Raw genomic sequence first — 17,804 nt, 5'->3', positions numbered from 1 at the left:
AAAAAAAGTCACAAGTCTGTTCTAAAATAAAAGCCATTAGCATGAATCACTGTTTTAATAGTACCAATTTCTCACATGAGCACGACTTTTTTGCTGACAGAATGTATAAAGTCGAGATATTTCAGCTTTAAACTTGCAGTGGATTGTCTGAGGTGGGCCAGCAATAGTATTTCCATACTTAGATTGGTGAGTATAACTACACAAGTAGCAGTCATATGATTGCTGGGAGGAAGAGAAGCCCTGCCTGTGGCTATTTACAGAATCTCAAGCAGCAGGAGTTGGTGGTGTCCAAATCTACACAGTCCCCTCCCAACCTCCTTTTCAGTACTGGGAGGAACATCAGGAAACACAAAAGAAAAGAGAAAGTGCTCGATTCCAAGTGTCACAACAGGCCCTGATCTCACAGCCAGCTCCTGGGGCTGGACCACGATATTCCATCTGCATCCAGCCTGAGATGGGCTGGCAAATGGAAGAGGAGGTCCTCATCCCCACCCATGTCAGGCCACTCGATTACTCCCTCTACTGCCACCCAAAACGAGTCAGATCAAAGAAACTCATCACAATTACCATGTCAGTAGCACCACTGAAACCTGCAAGAGATCAGCTCACAGCAACAGTCAAACCACAACCCAGTCATCGACCTTCCTCCCACTTTGCTGCTTCACCTTCACCCTGCAGCGCCTGAGTGTTTGGAGGAGAAAAGAATACAAAGGACAAGGAAAACCCACCCCACGTCAGGCTCGAGCCACCCTGACCATTACAGCTGAATTCTATGAAAAATCAAAAAAACAGGCCCTGTGTGACTTGAGCTCATTCCCAGCCACGGAGCTGTAGTAGAATAACAGCTCTATGAATATGCAAACAGGGACGGAGGAGGACTGTGCTGAACACCTGTTAGCTTAAAATGATGCAAGCTTCTTAAAGGCATCTGCTCTTGCACTGCAACTTCTGCAACCCTTCAAAAAAAAAAAAAAGCAGGCTTCCAAAAGGGCTTCCTGGAGCAACTAATTCCTTCTAAATACCTAACCACAAAAAGCAGTAACAACTGAAATATGCCTTAAGTCACTACTTTAATTTCTTTAAACAGCCTGCCAGGCTCTTTTTATTGTTTCTCTGTTGCTGGTAGCAGAGAAAACAGTTTTACTGATGGGCAACATACAACCACCAAGCAGAAGAACCTCCTTAGTCTTACATGCTTCAGTAAGAAGTTCTCAGTGTAACAGAGTTTGACAGCAGGAGCTGTACAAACATCGAACAGAAGATTTACTTTATCACACCAGAGATGCAAATTACATATCATGCAAGTTTCTTGACATGAGCAGTTATCAGAGAAAGAAGAATTGCTTAGAAGTATTAAATATGGACAAGTCTTAGAAGGCAAAAGCAGACCACCACAGCGGATGAGAGCAGTTTGGATTTAGTGATGAAAATGAACCATAAAACTGTGAGTGGGTATACACCCTGAGCAGAACACAAAGGGTAAATCACATGCTCAGAAGGGCATTTTGTACAACGCTTCTGCCGAAAGCCAGCGGGCCTGTCTTCCTACTTCATCTTCGGTGACCTTAAAGGTCTATTCCAACTTACGTGGTTCTGACTCGAGTCCTTAAGAAGCCCAATTTTATAAAGCTTTAATATCACACAAGAAACCATCAGAAGGGATGGTTTTGTCTCTTTCTGTATGAAGTACCACACAATGCTTTCAACACCAGCAGCCGTTCCAAGGCCGCATTCAGAGCACAGTGAAAGGCTCGTTGTCCTGCCCTGTTTGCTGGTGACCTGCGTGCTCTTTCCAGCTACACTTCTGTTACCATCATCTGACTCGACAGGGATCCACAACACTGCATCGATTATGCTTCAAGGGAACCACAAAACACAATTTTCAGCCATCTACAAAAACACAAAAGTGGCGGTGCTGTGCAGTGCCACAGGATGAAATCGAAATTGAAAAATGAAATTTTAAAAACTGTTGGTTAGAGAACTCATATTATCGTGTGATTGTGGGGGGTTTTAATGGTTAACTGTCCATAGTCATTTTAAAATAAGTCACCAACAGTCCTGAATCTTGTGCAATGAAACAAGTTCGCTGTGAGAAATTTGTATATTTGCTGAGTATTTTTATTGATCAAGTCATCACATATTTTTATTTCAAAGCTATTTAAATGTAACTCTTATGATAAAGATCAAAGAAATTTATGCCATACAACTTGTTGTTTATGGGGGGGAATGATCACTCAGCATTTATATATTTGGTACACTGATTATTCCCCACTAATTCACGATCTGAATTTGACAGATACCAAGAGATTAACTACAATTTAGTGGAAATACAGAAAAATCAGATTGGCAACTTTAGTTGAACTGCAGTTCTATGTTCTGTCCAGCCCTAGAGCTGCCCCAGGTAGGACACCTGAACAAATGTGCTGAGTCTTGCAGGACATGAGAGCAGGAAGTGCAAAAAGGCAGGAAAGGAAATGTAAATCTGCACAAACCTAAGCTTTAAGCAGCCAGTTGATCTACTAAACACAGTTTTCTTCTTAGTTTTTTAATACAAACTCACTATTTGAGAAAAAAGAAAAAACACTGAAGTGATTGTTCTCAATTTTTGCTTATTTTGAAAATTCATGCCTTGAGAAATTTGAATTTGATATCCCAAAGAGCACGTTTTCCAAACCACCTCTGTAACTTCTCCATACATAAATCAAACTTGCAGAGCTCATTCAGAAAATGCTGCTGCCCAAGTTCCATGATACATCTTAAACTTCATTTTAACAGAATTACTCATTCCTTTGCTTTTGCAGATAATACAGGAAGCATCATGCCAACTCACCACACAGTTACACAACACACTACTATTAAGGTATTGGGCCTAAAAAATTCTCTGGCTTTCTGAAATCTTTCTTCATTGCAACATCTCCCCGGGGATCCTCTGGTTCAGCCATTTAATATTAATATTGTTCTTCCTGCAATAGCAACACAAAAATAAGCCTCTCCTCAAAAGCTCTGCTCATTCACCAAAAGCTCTGCTCTACTCTTTCTTTTGATAACCAAAGCTCTATCAAACAAAATGCTCTGCTTAGAGAAGAAGAGCCTGACAAGCTGGAGCCAAGAGTAAACATTCAAGTTATGTGGAAGCCCCTAGAAACAGTGGAACATGTCCAACAATCCATAACCATTGTCCACTGTCCCTGAAAAGTATAATTAGTCCATGTCCCACTGGTTCACCAATGCAGCAGGGGAAAAAAGGGACAGCACTGAAGTCAGAATGATTAAGCATATGCAGCATTTGAGAGTCTACTTTGGTTGACAGAAGCAATACTCTGAATTTTCGTCCCTCCTGCACCGTGGGGGCTGCAAAGGAACAAGACAAAGCAAAGTTTCATCCTGTCAGGCGTTAAGTAGATAAGAAGATTCAGCAGTTGTCTTCAGGAAACTTAACAGTTCATGAGAATCCCCTTGCAGCCACTTTGGGAAGAACAGCACCTGTCTTCTGCCAACAAGTTCCAGTCCTGCAAGGGATGTCATTAGACACTTGGCAACTGGATACTGGGACATTCAGAATTAGATCAGTAAGTACAGCATGAAGTAAAGAGGGAAAGAGAATCACAACCAGCTTCAACCTACTCACCCTGACCTAGATAAAAACCCAGGAGGTAGCAAGGCAGAAACTGTGGGTTACCCTAACTTAAATATATCGTTGAAAGGAGAAATTGGGCCAAGTGCACAGTGTGTTATAATAAAGTCTTTACCTGTATTTCTCTTCGTGCCATTGGTTTCCCTGAATTTGCACTCCACAGCTATTCCATTTGACATAGAAACTGTTTTTCCTAGAGTCATTAAATTCACTCATCTTATTTTCCATGCATTATTTACATTTGTAGCCCTACAATTTGAGGAGTTACCCTTGTTTTCAGCTTTGACAGAAAGGACCAAAATACACATCCCATTCAGTGCACATCTGGGTACACCACAAAACAAAGTTGACCAGAAAGGCTTCTGGTTTAAACCCCAGCCTCCAGTAACATTTCAAACTTTCGGGAGTTCTACACAGGGCTCAGAGTCTAAGAGAAAAATACATGCACCTGTTTTCCACAAAAGTTTAGCTTTTGTTTTGCTTTTAGGTTTATTGACACGTTTCAGGTTTTTTTTCCTGTGTGTTTTTACAGAGCTGGGCAAGTGGGGCAGGACAGGCACACCAAAAACTGCTAATAAAGAACAGAATCAGCAACATCCATCAGATTTTGCAGAAACACAGGATCTGAGATTCCAGTGCTACGTATCTGAACTACCAAAAACACTTCCCCACTAATAGTCCTAACTATTTCACTGATACAGATCTCCAGGGTGTGTGGGAAGGCGGATATGGGAGAGACAAAGGTCTCCTGCTTACACAACACACGGAGCCACCACACTTCAGAAACTCCTGCTAGCACAGCTGTGCTACTCAGGAACAACAAAAATTCAGTTAGGCCAGCAAAATTAAAGTTCTTGCTCATGAAGCCTCCTTCTCTTGTATGCAGGGAGGGCAGCAAGGCAAGGGAAAGCTCCAACAGGACAGGTACGTCTGCCGGTAGAAGCTGCACTTCAACCAGGAAAAGCAAACTCCTTGACCTACAACACTTGTTGAGACCCAGACACACCACTGCATAGGAAGATTACACGTGTCAGTCTAGTTTAAAAAGCTCTAGTGAGATATTACCTTTCAGGAGGCTGATAAATGCCAAATTAGATTTCTCCTTCTCCCCCTCCCTGCCAATAATATATCCTCAGTTTTGCACCAAATGCAATGCTGACCGTGTAAAAGAGCTGCAGATCACCACACAACAAAACTACGTTCCAAACCATAACACTCACCCCACAGGAAGAAAGATTCAGAAAGTTTCCTTAATGCAAGCAAGTTATAGCTTTGTTTAGTAACTCTGCACTTCTGATGTCAATATTATTCATTAATCTCTGTAGGTTAAAAGAATTTCATACTGCCAGCAAACTGATTTCAAAGGCAGTTTGGGTCCAGAAGTTGTAGCTGCTTCATAAGCAGAGTCAAGCCAGTAAATCCTGCTAACAAAGACATTGTTACACACACTATCAGCTCATGGATCTCTAGATCGTATTAGCAGAACCAGGAACGTCCTACAAGGACACCTGACAGCACAGCTCGTGCTGTCAGGACTCAGCAGCTCCAGATTAATACTGCTCTTTCCACTCCTGGGTTATTAGGCCATATTCCATAGTGAGGAGAGTCTAGGAAAAAATTCTGGTCAGGCCTAAGAGCAGCTCTGAACCAACTTAGGATGGGTTACTTGGAAAGGCTATAGAACACCTGTCATTTTTCAAAAGGGCAGGAGAAAAATTAAACTGTGCAACTGGTTTTCCTCATAATACCATTTTTTTCAGCTTCAGGGAGAAGTTTCTGAATAAATATTCACAGCAAGTTTACTTCCTACTACCATTGCACAATTGATTCAGAGGCCTAATCAACCCTGGCATCATTTGAGTGTGAGTATTCACACACCAGCATGTCCACAACACACTCTCCTCATTATTCCTAACATGAATACGTGAAAATACCTCACCCAGCTCTTCATGAAGAGAAGGAGGAGGGGAAAAACCCTACCCAGTGAATCACAACTGCCTTTATCCTTCAAAAGGTCTTCAGAAGGCACCTGAGGAATATCAGCTGGAAGATGCCTCTATTCTTGCTACAAAAGTGAGACAAACCCCAAAACCAGAGTCTGGACATGTGTTTATACCTACAGATGAGTTAACAACACCAAAATACAGAAGTTTTCGAACCCAGCAAAAGGATTTAAAAGTGTATTTGAAGTAGTCTCATGCAAAATAAAGGTCAAGTCACCTTAGAAGTGTATAGACAGGGAATATGGTGTCTCACCTCAAGAGAAGCTGCTCTCACAATCTCTTCCCAAAGCAGTTGCTTGGTAGAAGCTTTTCACTAAGTGAATGTTTTACCCATGTGTGCCACCAAGAGGGTAATTTATAACAACTCACAAAAAGTTAGTATTGCAGATATTAGGAAGTGTTTTGGTTTTGTTGATTGGTTTGGTTGTTTCATTGTTGTTTGGTTTTTTTTTTAAGAGAACTTCAACCTCATTCAATACACTGACCTTAAACTCTTTGAAGGAGAGTGGAAAACTACTTCCTCTAAGAACAACTCACCACCTTAATAATTACTTTATCTCATCATGGAAACTTGCTTGCTGTTTTCCTTCCTATTCAGAACAAGATCCCCATTGTACACCGTGATCTACCCATCTGGAGGCAAGAAACCTCACCACAGAGGCCTTGGCCATGCTGGACAAAGACCAGAAGAAAAAAAAGTGGGAATTAAAGCATTTTAAAAGTTATAGAAAGATGGAAGTTAAACGTAACAGATTGCAAAGAGTTTTTATGTATTTATGTATATATGTAGATGCAGAACAAAACAATGTTACAACATCTGAGCTGTTCAGTGACTGTATTTTGTTTCACATGTACGTGTTCCAATATGTTGGACAATTCCACGTTTGAAGTCTCATTCTAAGAAATTTTATTTTTTCATACAGACACAAGAACTTGCTATGCTGAAGAGAAGCTAAGGAAAGGTTTTTGTGAGGTCAGATGAATTTCATCTGTCCGACACTTTTATCTTATCTGCAGATAAGTATTCCAAAGTCCAATACTAACAAGAGAAAGCAAAATGCGTATTTAACTACTGCAATACAACGCACAACAAAGTGAAAACATGTTTAGTTAGGATTTAAACTTCTAGAAGTGTTTAAGACAATAGTCACTTCAGTTTACACTGAAGTTTACAGTCTAATCTTATGGAAAGAGACTCCAAAATAATCTATACGAACACAAAGAAGATTCTTTATTATTTTCCCTATGCAGAAAGTCAGCAATGTGATATACATATATACAAATATATATATATATATATATATATGCAATGCTCTACAGCTTTAAAAAACCCAACCAACCTAAGGCATCAGGAGTATTTTATAATGTCAAGAAGAGTTTAGACCTTGATCCAGCTCTGTCTAGAGAAATCATCCACTAACAGTCATTTCAACAACCAAAGCGTATTTACCAGGACAGAAAAAGAAATTGCTACTTCTGTTTTCATTCTTCAACCTGACACTTAAGAATGGGCCAAATTAAGAAAGTCAAGTATCAGCATTTTAGTGAATGATGGGATATATCAAAGCTTCACAAGAACACACTGGTAAGAAACTCTGTAGTCAATAGTTCCACAAAAACAGAATACAATCAACGTGAAATAGAACTTGATCGAGTTTGAACAGAGGCACAATCTACCTCTAGAGTCCTCAACACTGCAGTATGGTATTAAAACACAAACTTCACCCTCAAACTGAAGACATAAGAGCCATATCCAGGGTTTACGAGGATCCAACATTGACCTCCAATTTTTTTCTTCTATTAAAAACTCAAAAATTCAGTACACTAGAGCTTCTTGGTTTCCTTCCTCTCTTCAAGACCCTTCAACATGGATATACTCTTATTAAGTAAGGAGGCCATTAAAACTTCTAGAAGAGTTTCTGACACCTACTCTGAACAAATACAGCATAGCTGTATTTTGGTGTTTATTTTTGTCACAGTGCACTCAGGAAACACTGCTGCAGTCAGTCTCAAGTTCTGAGCTCGCAGGAGAGGAAAAAAAAAAAAGACAGACAGCTGCTTACTGCCTTATGCAAAAGAAAACCCAATTCAGAAATATGGATCATGTCAATCTAGATTGTCTGTGTTGAGCAATAAAATGCAACACCATGATGATCAGCTACCCAAACTCTTCAGAAGCATCACTTCAAATGATGTTGGTTTCAAAAAAACTTGTGTCTAGTTTTTGCTAAAAAAAAGAAAAAAAACAAACCACCAAGTTCTCTTTAAGTAGTGTTTTAAACTTTAATATTAAAGTGACAAAACCACTTTATTCTCCAAATAATACTTACTTCATTTCCATGTTTCTGCAGAAATTCTATTTCCTGTTGTGTGAACGTAGTCATGGAAATCGACTTCACTCTATGGGGTGGATTCAAGCCCCGCCTGAAAGAAGCAAGGAAGTTTGTCATCACACAATCACTTTAATCAGTCTTCAAATCAGGAGCCATCCCTGTAAAACACACTCATTTTTGGTACTGCAACGCCACTTAAGGCTGTGTAAGCTCTTCTCAAAATAACATGCAGCACACAAAGTCCGATGGCTGAACTCAGGGGAGACAAACATTTACAACTGCACATGCACACTCTGGCACTTTCTATGCAAAGTTATGAAAACGTAACTAGCCCTTTTTTATATGAAATCATAATCTGCTTTCCCAAACTTTTTGACCCTTACCCCTGCCCTTCATCTCTCCAATCTTGGGCTCCTCTGTTGTAGTTTTCTTTCCCTCCAATTTCTCCCTCTTCTTACCACAACTTCCACCCAGTCACCAGATTTCTTCACAATAAACTCCCCAGCTCAGTCTTTTTCTCTTGTTTTAACCTCCATTTCCCGTTTCCTCCCAGCATCATTTTCTAGTTCTGCCCCTGCACCCAGAGGAGCTTCTCCCTCTTCCTGAGCACCACACCGGTGAGGACAACAAAAGCAGAGAGACAACGTTTGTGGTGTGCTCTCAAATGAGAGATCCCATTCCCAATGCCACAGCTCAAAACTTCAGCCTTAAGCCGGGATTGGCACCGCTCTCCCTCCACCCCAGGCTGCTGCAGCAGGGCCAACAAACGCCAGGCTCTTGAGCAGCCACAGCCTGACAATCGCCAAATCCAGTTCAGTCAAAACCTTCGAGCACCGAGAAAAAAACCTGCTGAGCAACAGCACCAGGGCAAGAAAAGCTTTCTTTCTTTTCAAGCCCTTTCTTTAAATACATGCTAACTACTGCTTTTGCCCACAAATGCTTACAATTAGAAGCCAGCCGTGCTCGGCTCAATGGATGCAGGAACATTTACTTCCCACATATGCCCAACAGTGGAGACGCTCAGGCAACACAAGGAGGCTATTTTAACACTCAGGCTGATCAGGCCCGGATTTCTGAAATACCATCTTAAAAAACCAATTAATATACATCAACTGTGAGATGTGAAAGCACACAAAATACTTTCCAGGGATGTAATAAGGGCCTAGCAAATCGCTAAGAAAATCACTGATAGCGTCACCGCTTGTATTTCTTCCTACGCTTTAATTCTAAATTTGGTCAAAAAAAAAAAAAAAATCACTGACATCTAATTTAAGACAACTAATGGGTTTTTTTAAAACTCTGTGATTATTCTAAGAACGCTGACTAGAAATTAAATTGTTATCCATCAAAACACCCTATGACAAAAACCCGATATTCCAAAGATTACCACGTTATACTCAACTTTTAGACGAAATTTATAGCCCTGCAAGTTCTCTCATTAAGTCTAATGGGAAAAATATTGTTGTGCATTTACCTTGCAAATTCACCGACACCTAAATTCACACTGTACCTTTGAGAAGACAATTCTGATCCTGTGTTAAAAGAATCTCCATATTTTAAGTTAAAAGTTGAATACTGTTTAGAACACTAAACAGTAACATGTTAGCCTGAGTTTCATTAGAAAACAAATTTGAGAGAATCATTCTTTGAAGCACTTGGATAAACAATTGTGTTTTGCCAAGAAATGCAGTGAATTTGAGTGCCTAAAAAGTAGAAGTCATATAAACCTAGAGGCAAATGAGAAGTAATTTTACAGAATACTCTTTGCTTAGGCAAACTTTTGAAATCAGTGCAGCTGAATTAAACTCCACAGTTCAGCACCCTGACAAGAAGGTAGAAGTTTTACTAAAGTTAGTGAGAGAGGTTTTAAGATTGTTTAATCAACTATCAGGAAATTCATTTCTTCTCTCAAAATATTTAAATTCCCTGGTAAATTAAAATTAAGAATTCAACATCTTTCAACTAGCCATAAATCAAATCCACATCTACATGACAAATACAGAACACTTATGAAAATACTGTACTGTCATCAGAGATTTTTTTTCAAAGCAAATACTCATTTTAAGATGAGGCAACTTAAAAATAAAAAAAATCTGTAGGAGTTTTATGCAGTTAAAATTCATTGTTTCAGAGGTGGTGCTAGTACTAGGTTTTGTTGGTTGGGGTTTGATTATTTTTGGGTTTTAAAAACACACCTTGGTCTATGCATGTAAGTAATTACATTTCACTGAGCCACACTGTAGAATCACACATTGAGTGACAGCACAGAAACAAAGTTGGCATCCACCTGGCATTTCACAAAAATATGCTCCATCAAACATCACATGACAATCACTGTCCCTTGCTTTTACAGCAAAAGCAGTTCTGTCTACCTCAGTCTGTTCGATTTACCCTCCTCTTACTAATTGCAGAGATGCAGTTAAATGGTTGTGAACTATTTAATAACTGTTTAAAACCCAGAGCCATTCACTAGCACATTCGCATGGTTTTCAGCACAGGCAGTTTATCAAAACTTTCCCACAGGCTCCTGCTGGAAATTCATTTTTGCAATAAGTATAGTTTAAGTGCTCTATTGTATCTGTGTTTACAATTTAAAGGCACTGAACGAGTTATTTAAGCAGTACTTACTCTATACTGACCTACTAAGGCTCTTCATAGCATTTAAATCAGCAAATATGTATCCTCAGCTCTATTAAGCAGCAATATTAAATGTACTTGAGGCCTAGATAAGATTTTGTTTAGTCTAACCAGACACTTCCTCCATGCCTCCCTCTCCAGTGCAGAATGCTCTACAGTTTAGAGGTTCAGGTTATGAAGTTCCCTGATACTCACGTTATATCTACGTGGGATAAGATGGATTCTCATTTCTTTTACACCCTCCTGCTACAGGAGGAAGACACCCTCTGCTCCTGAAGGTCAGCTCACAACACAGAGTCAGATGTCTGGCACGATGAAAGGGAACATCAGTGGTCCAGGAGGGCTGGAAATCCGGAACAGAACTTCAACAGCCGTAAATGCAGTGAGATATCAAGCTGCAGAACTTACACATCCACATACTTGTATTTATTTGATATGGAAAGAGGTGGGGGGAGAACCTATGAAAAGCTTCCTCTTATGCTAAAGAAGCAAAAATCTGCCTGGAACAAGGAATTCAAGACAAGAAGCTGCACACAAACACAGCCCCAGCATACGTGTTACCTTCCTCAGAGAAATTACTTTGATTCTACCAATAGAACAGCGAACAACCGATTTTTTTTATGATTTCTTATTAACATAACGCCCATGAACTCCCAGAACCTCCCTAAAACAGAGCAGCTGTGGGATTTTTGAAGCAGAATTCACGGACCAATCCTTCCTTACCTACAGAGAATACTTGATGACCCAAATGATTCACAAACAGCTCATCTACATATGGGGGAAGCTTACTGGTAGACAGCCAAGTACAATTATCCCTTATGAGGAATTAACAAACCTTCTTTTTCATAGGAAAAAAATGTTTCTTTCCGTGTATTTGACAAGTGCTTTGCACAGTTCTAATGCTTTACAGTATTCCCTATTTAACAGGAGACAGAATGGATTATAGTCCCTTACTCCAAATGAATCATGCCTAAATTTAAATTAATCCTGAACAAGTATTTGCAAACTGCACTTGTGCCGTGGCACCAGTTACTGCTTCCTCTACAACAGAGCTCCTGAGCAAGGCAGCAACCAAACACCACCTCAGCACTGATCCAGAAGGCAGCAATCTCCTAAGAGGCCCTGAGGAAAGATGACAGAGTAATACAATTCTGCCATCTGCACTTACCCGGCACACCACAGCTAGAACATCCCACACAGAGATCCCACTCATCACTGCCAATTTCTCCACGCTCAGCAGTGGTTATTTCTGTGGAACAGCACTGTGACCAGCGCATCCAACCATGAGATTCCTGCACTGACCCTCCACTCAGTCCCAGCCACAGCGAACATGAGACCTCTGTTCTCCAGAGGGCTTTGTTAAACTGGGGCTCTCCCAAACAAAGGAAGCTTTAAGGCCACTGACACAGGATTCTACAGTCTGGCAACTGAAACATTAAACATTCAAAACGCCCTCAACCGGCAGTGGATATTTGTTACTAACATAATTTAGTGGCAAATTATAGTTGAACTTGTGATTGTTGGCAGAGCAGCCATTCCTGAATTCATCTCAAACGAGTGTCTGCAAAGTTGTCTGCAAAGGCCGGGGCTGGGAAGGGAAAAAAAATTTCCAGAGTGGGCTCTGCAGGAACAGAGGGTTCCCTCCATGGGAGGAACAGGGGGCAGACACTACTCAACACTGCCAGTGTCCCCCGTATCACATGTAAGATCTCCAATCTAAGCCAGCAAAATCTGATCCCCTAAAAAGCAGGAAGTTAATGAGGCGAGTCAAACGCCAAGCCATCGTGGAGTACCCTACATTCCCACGCCTCCAAAAAACAAGCTTTAGAAAAGCCAATGTCACAGCGTTTGTTATTATTCCTATGCTGATGTAATTAGCAAAAGAGAATATAAGCAGCAGTGGCCATTCCTGATACTTGTGCACTTCCCTGGAGACCCTCCACCATCTCACAAGCTCATTTATTTTTAACAGCAGAAAGCTCACACACACATTTTGAAGCACAGTCAAGGTTAATTTTTTTTTTTCTTAAAAAAACAAACATTCTTTGTGAACTGGACTGTGTTCACTGTGGTATACAGACATTTCCTTTGCTCTCCAGCCCTGAAACTGAAAACAAGAAATACACTAATATAGGAAATATCCTTAAATATTCACACATATTTTCCAAACATGCTCCCAAGGAAAAAAAAGGGACTGAAAAGTCATGTTCACACAATGTGAATCACCTTCATTCTAACTGTGTTTATTTAAACCATTTTAATTTCTGCAAAATTTCTTCTAGGGAAAGGGACAATAATTCAACACTATTGCGCAAAAATTTAAGTTTTTTACTAGTGTATCTGCCATAAAATACTCCACCTGGCTGATACAGAAGTCCCTTATCCATAAAATTTTACATTTAAAATTTCACCTAGGAATATCAGAAGCAGCCAGGTGGCCACATGATCCAATAACTGTAACAAATAAGCCTAAAAGGGCTTTAGGACTCCTCACAGTACCTCTGTGTTCTAAACATTCATTGTTGCTCCTTCCTGACACAAGACAGAAGTGAAAACATCTGAACAAGAGACTTCCTCAGTAAGTTGGGAGGGAGGGATTTAAGAGGGCAGCAGTGAGAGAAAGGATGGGAGTGCCTTAACTATCACATCGGCAGACATAAAAAAGAGTCAAGACTAAATAAAAGACTCACATAATACAAAACTTGTGCAAGTGGGATCTTAATCAAACAGGAATATTTTCCATTGGTGAATTTAAAAACACATTCTTTGTATGAAAGTTCAGAGTTGGGCTGACTAGGAGTGGCCCAGAAGTGCTTGAAAGCAGAGCTGCACACAGACAGCTGAGATCCAAGGCAAAGAGGCATCTGATAAGACAAAGGGAAGGATGTCACTGCTGGACACATGGGAGCATCCTGAAAAACAACAGTCACAGCTACCAACATAACCCTTTGAATCAAAGGACTTGTGTCCAACCAAAGGGAACTCTCTGCCAACATTTCCCGAGATGCTGTTTTGCCACCATAAAGAGAAACCTTCCTGTGTTGCAGGACCGTAATCCTTGACCTGAGCAGGCTGCTCCTCTGCAGCATCTCCTCCCCCTCTCAGGGAAGAAATGACGGTGTGTGTATTTCTACATACCCTACATTCTTGTCCAACACCGAAAAGCTGAATTACCTGGTGTGATGTTATCATGCTTTTCCCCCCCCCACATGAAATATTTAAACACGGGGGACAAGAGGAAGTATTTTAAGAGGAAGCACATTCAAACCACTGTTCATGAACTTTCTCCTGCATGCACCATTTTGTACAGCAAAACTTCTGCTCTGATAAGGCAACTTAAACCCAAGTATTCCAAAAAAGAACCTCCTCTGTGTCATTCATACTTTTAACTTGACGTGACTTGAGTTCAACACTGAAGTCAGAAACACATCTTTTTAGCGAAGTCACTAGTCCTCTCAGCGTTTTTATAATCACTGTTATACTTGAACAAGCTAGACATACTGTTTTTGGAAATAGCAGGTTTTTTGAACTAAATCTACTAATAAATACCATTGTCCTCTTCATACATCTAAAATACTTAATGGAAATTTAGGATGGATCCAGAGTTAAGGTTCTGGATTTGAATACAGTCCTCACCGGGACACTGAATGAACGCTTCAGAAAACATGCAGAAAAGTTACACTACAGTTTTGAAAAGTTTAGAGTTAACTGCATCCAGAACAACATGCCTGTTTAAGAGGATACTGATGTTAGCAACCACTTTTAGTTAATCAAGAAACCTTTCTGAAGGAGGCTTGTTAATACACTAGTACTTTAGTCTTGCACTGGGCGCTTCATACTTGAAAAAACTAGTCTACTTGACTACAGGAACACTTCCTGTTCCAGATTAGAAAAAAAAAAATAATTAAAACAAGAAGCAATGCAAGTCATTCACATAGCATACAAACAGATGAAGTACTAAGATTATTAAAGCCTTAGAGTAAAACAAGTATTATGAGGCAGAATGCAAGCAGCCATTAACAACTGCAGAAGCAACAGTACTTTTATACTTATTTGCCATTATGTGGTTTGTTCCCAAGTAATTTCCCTCCGCTGTGGAATTCTACAGTGAAAAGCATTTTGAAGGAAGTTGTATGCAGGACTGTTCTGACAGAAGTGTTGAAAATAACAGTTTCTAGTTACATAAGAGACATGACCTATACTGAGTCTCATCACTAACAAAAATACCCCACTGCCTCGGTTCTAAGGTGTTAACCAATGTGTATGATCCTGAACACACAATTTACGAAAGCTTTTCCAAGTCATCACGAAGGAGCGAGCCCAAATTTATTTCAGAAGAGAGCTTTAACTCCTCCTAACAACCCTTTACTCCAGCTTTCAGTGTAGGTGTTACTAGCTGTAAGAACCAAACAGTTTTTTTATAGCAACACCAAAACACTGCATCTTTAAAATGAAAGAACTACCTGCATTTCATTTGAATGCCAATACATTAACCACTTTATTTTGCAGAAAGTCTTCCTCCTTCAAGCGTGGCCACAACATCCACGTTACACATGACATCCAAATGATGGTCAACTCAACATCAAGTGGCAGCTGTCCCCTGCTTGTGAGCTGTTCCACTGCCTGTGCATCATTTTGGTTACTGTAAATTGGACTAAACACTTCAGCAGACCACACCTCCCAGTCAGCAACTAAAGGGAGCAGATCCTTCTGAACCCACACTGAGCATCTCAGCAGCATCCACAATGTATCTGTCTATTAAGGTCGAGAAGCCTGAAAAATGAAGACAAATACTCTCATGGTGCAGTTTTATCATGCTGTCATTCTAACCAGTAAGAACATGTGCAACCATTAAATAAGCTCAGTGCAGTAGCTTAAAATAGTTTCACATGCCAGCACAAATAACAGTTTGCTAAGAGAGCAAACAATAGCCCGAGCTGGCTGGCTGAGTAGCATGTACATGTGAAAAACTAAAGTCTCTTTTCAGTTTCACAAGCTCAATGCATTTTCTGTATTTGCATCAAGACTGTTCAAAAGTCTACACAAAGCAGAAGTTAAAACACCTCGAGTCCAATTAGCTGTCTAGTAATAGAAAAGGCAGTTCTTTCCATGTAAATTCAGCACAGAGCTAACATGTTTGCTCTGTTTTGAAGCTCAAAACTACCAACTGACTTCTAAAACACCTGACCTTACCTGGAAGGCCTGTTTGGGGTGTTAAGGGGCAGGAATTAGTTCAGACTCCTGAATGAATGCCTTTTATGAACTCAAAACCCCTTAGAAACACCAATCTATCCTTTGACATACTATTTATTACTTCTTTGGCTACTCTTTGATTCTGCTCCATCCCATAAGCACAATGCTACAGAATCATATAAAAAATAAAAAAAAATGCCTAGCTAATGGTAATAGCACTGAAGACAGTAGGGTTTTTCCCTTAAGTTATGTCTGTGTGACTGAAATTCAGAACCGACTGACTTCAACCCTTAGTTTTATATACGTTATCTCAGAGGAGGATGGGTGGAAAAGGGAGGAGCAGTGCGGAGGCCCACGCAGGAATGAGGAACAGGAAAAATGCAATTACTTTATCAGAGCCAATCCCTTTCCAAGGTTTAGATATATAGTTTGTAGGAAGTTATCGATGTAAGGGGAAAAAAAAACCCCAACCTTCTACTACTTTTCTGCTCAAGTCTCTTAAACCATTAAGGCTAGTGTTTATCCACTAAGCAAGAGCTTAGAAAGTTGTCTTACAAACTACTACCACGCATAACTTGATACAAGGGAAGGTAGGGTGGTGGTTTAACTTAAATTAAAACCTATGAAAGCTCAACTCCGTATTCAGAGAGGGTCGGTGTCTTCAAGACTGTCATGACAGTGAACTGCTCAGCCACGTGCCTCTTCCCTTCCCACGAGTATTCTCGGCACACTTGTTTAATTAACCACCCCTCCGACACGTCCAGGGTGGGGGGGGGGGGGGGGGGGAGGGAGTGGTGGTTGCTACGTGCCAGAGAAACGATGAGCTCCGGGCCGTGCCCCAGCCCCGCACACCCCGCCAGCCACCGCCGCCCCCGCAACGGGGGGCTCCGACGGGCATTTCCAGCGACAGCGCCCGGGAAAGCCTCCCCACGGCCTCCTCCCCTTCCCCTTCCCCGGGAGACGTGGCCGGGCCGGCGGCAGGGAGGGCAGCGCGGCGGACCCGCCGGGGGAGGGGGGCCGGCGGCGCCCTCACTCACTCACAGGATGCCGGAGCAGGAGGTGCACACGAAGCTGCCCACGGTCATGTCGGTGTAGGTGGGGCCGCGCTGGTCGCAGTCGAAGCACTTGCGGTTGGGCGGGAGGCTGCTCATCTCCCGCAGCAGCTTCAGGTGCTTCTCCTCCTGCTTCCGCTTGGCGCTCGCGGCCATGGCCCCGCCGGCGAGGGGACGGCCCGGCACGGCGCCGGGCCCCGCTCACAGCCCCGCGGCGGCGGCGGCGGCGCTCCGGGGCCCGGCCGGCGGGAGGGAGGGGGGGGACGGGCGGACAGGGGAGGAAGGGGCGGGGAGGGCACAACCGGCGCCCGCCGACGGGGCCGGGGCGGGAGCGCGGTGGGCGCTGACGCGGAGCGGCGGCCCCGCGAGGGAGGAAGAGAAGAAGGGAGGGAGGGAGCGGGCAGGGACCTCGGCGCGGGGAAAGCGGCGGCGGCAGCGGGCCCGGGGCGGCGGAATGACGAGCCCGGGCGGAACCTGCGCGACACCTTTATGAGCTCAGCGGCGGAGATGGCGGCGGTGGAGGAGCCCGGCGCGCCCGCAGCGCCCCCGCCAGCGCCGGAGGACGCGCTGCAGCCCCTCCCTCACGCCCGCCCGCCCCTCACGCCGCGACCCCCGCCCGGGGCGGTGCCTGAGGCGGGGCAGAGTCACCCGGCGTGACCCGACGGGGCGGGAGGAGAGAGAGACGTGGGAGAATATCAATAAAATATCAATAAACAGCGCTGTTCGCCTTTTCTCGAGGAGGAGGGGATCTCCCCGCTGCCCGGCGAAGGTGCTCCAGCCGCGCCCCCCTCACACCGCGGGGTGAGCGCCAGGCGGGCCCCGCCGCCCCTCAAGCGAGGGCTGCTCCCTGAGGGAACCACCAGCGCCCCGGGTGTCCCTCTGTCTCCCAAAAGTCTGGAAATGCAGTCACGGAGCCCCCCTTCCCGGGGCTTCCCCAGGGAGGGCTGCCCGG

General features: G+C 42.7%; 1 protein-coding gene across 10 annotated transcripts in view; it reads right to left on the bottom strand.

Annotated features, from left to right (window-relative positions):
* AGFG1 (ArfGAP with FG repeats 1) overlaps window positions 1–17,220 on the bottom strand; it is a 33,395-nt gene extending 16,175 nt beyond the window's left edge. For 2 of the 10 annotated variants that reach the window (XM_027900888.1, XM_027900896.1), the window contains exons 1-2: window positions 16,842–17,214; window positions 7,968–8,061 (exon numbers count right to left, since the gene is read on the bottom strand). In XM_027900888.1, the coding sequence (XP_027756689.1) occupies window positions 7,968–8,061; window positions 16,842–17,008 (261 nt within the window). In that variant the 5' untranslated portion in view covers window positions 17,009–17,214. Of the gene's footprint in view, window positions 1–7,967; window positions 8,062–11,775; window positions 11,889–16,841 lie in introns of those variants that run through there. The other 8 variants (XM_027900887.1, XM_027900886.1, XM_027900894.1 and 5 more) reach the window with 8 other exon arrangements.
* Between the last annotated feature and the right edge of the window lie 584 nt (window positions 17,221–17,804).

The sequence above is a fragment of the Empidonax traillii genome, unplaced genomic scaffold, assembly GCF_003031625.1.
Source record: "Empidonax traillii isolate 1590-97213 ecotype Southwest subspecies unplaced genomic scaffold, ASM303162v1 scaffold755:size778197, whole genome shotgun sequence".
Lineage (NCBI taxonomy): Eukaryota > Metazoa > Chordata > Aves > Passeriformes > Tyrannidae > Empidonax > Empidonax traillii.
Note: the sequence above shows the minus strand (reverse complement) of the source record. Positions and strands in the feature narration are given on the sequence as shown.